General features: G+C 44.8%; 1 protein-coding gene across 2 annotated transcripts; it reads right to left on the reverse strand.

Moving 5' to 3' along the window:
- Window positions 1–815: 815 nt before the first annotated feature.
- LOC119960374 (gastrula zinc finger protein XlCGF7.1-like) lies at window positions 816–3,903 on the reverse strand. 2 transcript variants are annotated; one of them, XM_038788111.1, is made up of 2 exons: window positions 3,658–3,903; window positions 816–2,531 (listed from the first exon to the last, which is right to left on the reverse strand). In XM_038788111.1, the coding sequence occupies exon 2, from the start codon at window positions 2,420–2,422 to the stop codon at window positions 1,721–1,723; it is 702 nt and encodes a 233-aa protein (XP_038644039.1). In that variant the 5' UTR covers window positions 2,423–2,531; window positions 3,658–3,903; the 3' UTR covers window positions 816–1,720. The 2 variants fall into 2 exon arrangements, with proteins under 2 accessions (XP_038644039.1, XP_038644037.1); XM_038788109.1 differs by having other exon boundaries at window positions 816–2,539.
- Between the last annotated feature and the right edge of the window lie 320 nt (window positions 3,904–4,223).

Raw genomic sequence — 4,223 nt, forward strand, 5'->3', positions numbered from 1 at the left:
AATGTTCAAACTCCACATGGACAGGGACCCAGAGCCGGGATCAAACCTGGGACCTCAGTGCCATGAGGCAGCAGTGCTAACCACTGCGCCACCGTGCTGCCCGAGCCTATTCCTGTGGAATATTCATTGTTTTATAGAATGATACAGCACAGATTGAAACCATTCGGTCTAATATACCAGAGGTGGCTCTTTGAAACATCCATCCAATTAATTCCACAGTCAGGCTGGCTGAGCCAGAACAATGAATCTCTGCTGTAGTAATCTGAGAGTTTAATGGATGCAGTTGGATGCTTCTGAGGCTCTCGAACCCTCGTGGATAAAATGATTGACCTGAGTATTAAGCTATTTTAAAAGCTTACTGAAATCAAAACAGAAAGTTCTGGAAAATCTCAGCAGGTCAGGCAGCATCTGTGGTGAGAGAAACAGAGTTAATGTTTCAATGCTAATATTACCCATCTTTGAACCTGAACTGGACACTCTTTTGTCCTTTATTCTGACATTAAAACTTCCTGTAATTTCTTTCTTTATCAAAACCATTACAAGTCCACTTGCAAAGATGATGGAGTCAAAGACCTTGGATAAAAATGGACTTCCGAGCAGTTTGGCCCGGTGGACGAGTGGAAGGAGGGAATAGCAGCGACAGATGATCAGATTGTCTCAATCTTAGTGACAAACTCCACGAGCTCCTCACGCTTGTTGTTGGAAGTGAGGATGGAGGAGACGGAGAGGAGAGCCCTTCAAAAGGAACTAACTTGTTTCAGCTATATTAAAAAGACTCGATGCACTATAATTCACACAAACTAGTTTGACTTGATTTTTATTCAGAATTTAATTGCTTCTAACTGGGTTGGAGTTCATGAACATCAGCAGCAATTGACCCCAAAAACATGTTTCAGTCCAGGATGTGATTACCATAAAAATCCAATCCCTGAACTTGTTGGTGCATCAGCAGTTTGGATAACTGAGTGAATCCACTCCTACACTCGGAGCAGGTGAACGGCTTCTCCCCTGTGTGAACTCGCAGCTGTAGTGAGGTAAGAAGATAGTCTGAACCCGTTCTACAGCGTGTACATGTTGATAGGACATCAGTTCCCCAGAATTGTTTTAAAACTCCTCACAGTCGGGATGTTTAAATGGTCTCTCCCCAGTGTGAACTCACTGATGTCTCAGCAGATTGGAGGAATGTGCAAATCCCTTCTCACAGTGGAAGCAGGTGAACAGCCTCTCTCCAGCGAGAAATGTTGGTGTGGCTGCAAGTGGTGCGAGTGTGTCAGCCCTTTCCCACACTGGGAGCAGGTGAACGGTCTCTCCCCAGTGTGAGTGCACTGATGGATTTTCAACTTGGATGGGTAATCAAATCCCTTCCCACAGTCTCGACATTTCCATGGTTTCTCCCAGTGTGACTGCATTTATATACTGGCAGGCTAGATGATTGGCTGAAGCCTTGTCCACACACAGGACACGTGCGGTTCCTCTTCACTGTGAACGGTGCTTTTTCCTGCTATGTTCAAAATCTGATTCAGTTTCCGATAAATTCGGTAAGTGTTAGATGCTGATATGATGTTTGGTTTGTGTTTCCTAACTGCAAATCCTCTCTTTCAAAGACCAACTATATTAACACCTATAACTGAGCTGGAGTTATTTTTTAATTAAGCAGAAACAGACTCAGATGGACATGGTTCAGTCCTGAATATGATCACCAGCAAATTCCAATCACAAGTTACTTATGAATTCGCTGGTGTTTCAGCAGGTTGGATGACTGACTGAATCCCTTCCCACACAGGGAGCAGGTGAATGGCCTCTCCCCAGTGTGAATATACCGATGTGCAAGTAGGTGGGATGATTGAGTGAATCCCTTCCCACACTGGGAGCAGGTGAACGGTCTCTCCCCAGTGTGAACTCGTTGGTGTCTCAGCAGATTGGCTGAATGAGTGAATCCCTTCCCACACTGGGAGCAGGTGAATGGCCTCTCCAGAGTGTGAACTCGCTCGTGTGTCCGCAGGGTGTACGAGTGAGCAAATCTCTTCCCACACTGGGAGCAGATGAACGGCTTCTCCCCAGTGTGAACCCGTTGGTGTAATGCTAGGTTGGATGACCGATTGAATTCCAACCCACACTGAGAGCAGGTGAATGGCCTCTCCTGAGTGTGAAGTCGCTGGTGTCTCAGCAGAGTGGATGTGTGAGCAAATCCCTTCCCACACTGAGAGCAGGTGAATGGCCTCTCCCCAGTGTGGCTGCGTCGATGAGTTTCTAGCTGGGATGGGTAATTGAATCCCTTCTCACAGTCCCCACATTTCCACGGCATCTCCCTGTCCTGACTGCAATTATGTTCCGAAAGGCCAGATGATTGGTTGAAATCTTGTCCACACACAGAACACGTGAACGGTTTCCCCCCACTGTGATCGGTGCTTTTTTCTTCCATGTTCAAATTACGATGATGTTCAGGTTACAATAAATTGGCCGTCTCCATCAGATTCTGATATCATTTTCGATTTAAGTTTCCTGACTGCAAATCCTCCTCTTCTAACACCCTGTGAAATTGATTTGAAACAGAATAAAGGGAGTGAGAGAGAAACCACAAAAACACAAAGGCAGGTTGTGAAATTGAGCTGAATGAATCTGGTCATTTGTGGGGCCGGCACTAAGAAAAAGTGACCATGAAAGCTGCTGGATTGTTGTAAAAACCCAACTGGTTCACGAATGTCCTTCAGGGAAGGGAATCTGCCAAAGTTGAGTCCCACTCACTTACCCATCAATCCTGTGCTCATTGACCTACATTGGGCCCTGGTTAAGCAATATCTCAATGGAACATTCCCATCCTTGTTTGCAAATCTTGCTCTATCCTATTTTCAGCTGCACAGATGTTTAAATCTTTAACCACAGATCAAACAGAAACACTTACATTCAGGTCCTCATGAACTGATTGACTGTCAGATTTTGAAGTGAATCTTGGTTGAGTTTTCTGAGGGAGGGAGAGCGAGCGAGAGAGATAAAGAAGGGATTTTATATGTCAATAGCTGGTAGCCCTCACCCTCCATGGGCGTTTTCCATTGTTTTTTGAGAGTCACACCAGCTCCAGAGACATGGAACCCCTCACAGGTAACAGAGCAGAGCACTAAAAGCTCAAAATTGTTGATAAATGCTCAGAGATACTCAGCTGTGAAGCAGTTTCATTGTTTTCAATATTAAAATGTCCCACTGTAGCCTGCAGCTGGAAAGATATCAGCAACTCTGGAGTCGGAGGAAAAGTTTCCGAGTTGAGGAAATATCCGGATGTCACCGTGCAAGTGTCGGTGCGTGATGACATCACAGACAGGAAGTCAGAACATCTGGATCTGTGCACACCACATATTATGGAGTATGTGACGGTCCTTGAGAGAGTGCAGGGGAGACTTACCAAAATAGTTCCAGGAATGAGGGATTTTAGTTGCAATGTTAGGTTGGAGAAACTGCGGTTGTTCTCCTTGGAAGAAAGGAGATTGATTTAGGTACAAGTTTCTGATTGATCTCGGTAAAGTAGTTAAAGAAACGTTGCTCCTTCCAGCTGATTGCAAAAGGATTTCAGGACACAGATTTAAGATTTGGAGCAAGATCTACAGGGTGATATGAGGCAGAAATTTTACAGTGAGTGGTAATGACTTGGAACTCAATGCTTACACTGAAAGTGCAATAATATCCAGGTCCTGATGAATTGAGTGATGATGTAGGAGTTTGATGTCAGGGTTCGCTTGTGTTTCCTGTCTGCAAATCCGCTTCTAATACCCTGAAAATGAAAGTTACAAAAGCCATCTTTGTCAGTCCAAACAAGAAATTCAGGAAAAAAGTAAACCTATTCTTGGTTTGAGTTTGCTTTGCGTAAATCCTCGCTTTCTAACCCCCTGTAAAAGGATTTTCCAAAATTAATCACTGTCAGTCCAGGATAGAAATTCACAACGTTCTCTCCTCCTGCTCCCTGGTCCAGGATGAACGCTCATACTCCCTGCTACACTTTGCCCCTCCATGTCATCAGCAGTCCCTCTATTCGAGGATGATGTTTACTCAGGGTAGGTTGAGAGATTTGACAGGTTCTTCATGTGACTGGACACAGTCGTAGATCTTTAGACACATGGCGGAGAATAGCCCAGGAGGTAGTGAGAACTGAAAAGCAGAACATCTTTCTCTTCTCTTCCTGCTCTGCTTCAACAATAAGACGTTGGGACTCAAAGGCTAATGTAGATTGATGG

Source organism: Scyliorhinus canicula, unplaced genomic scaffold (assembly GCF_902713615.1).
Source record: "Scyliorhinus canicula unplaced genomic scaffold, sScyCan1.1, whole genome shotgun sequence".
NCBI classification, from domain to species: Eukaryota; Metazoa; Chordata; class Chondrichthyes; order Carcharhiniformes; family Scyliorhinidae; genus Scyliorhinus; species Scyliorhinus canicula.

Bases quoted from the DNA above. Each gene is read 5' to 3' on its own strand.
- LOC119960374 (XM_038788111.1), bottom strand. From the start codon at position 2,422: ATGGAAGAAAAAAGCACCGATCACAGTGGGGGGAAACCGTTCACGTGT.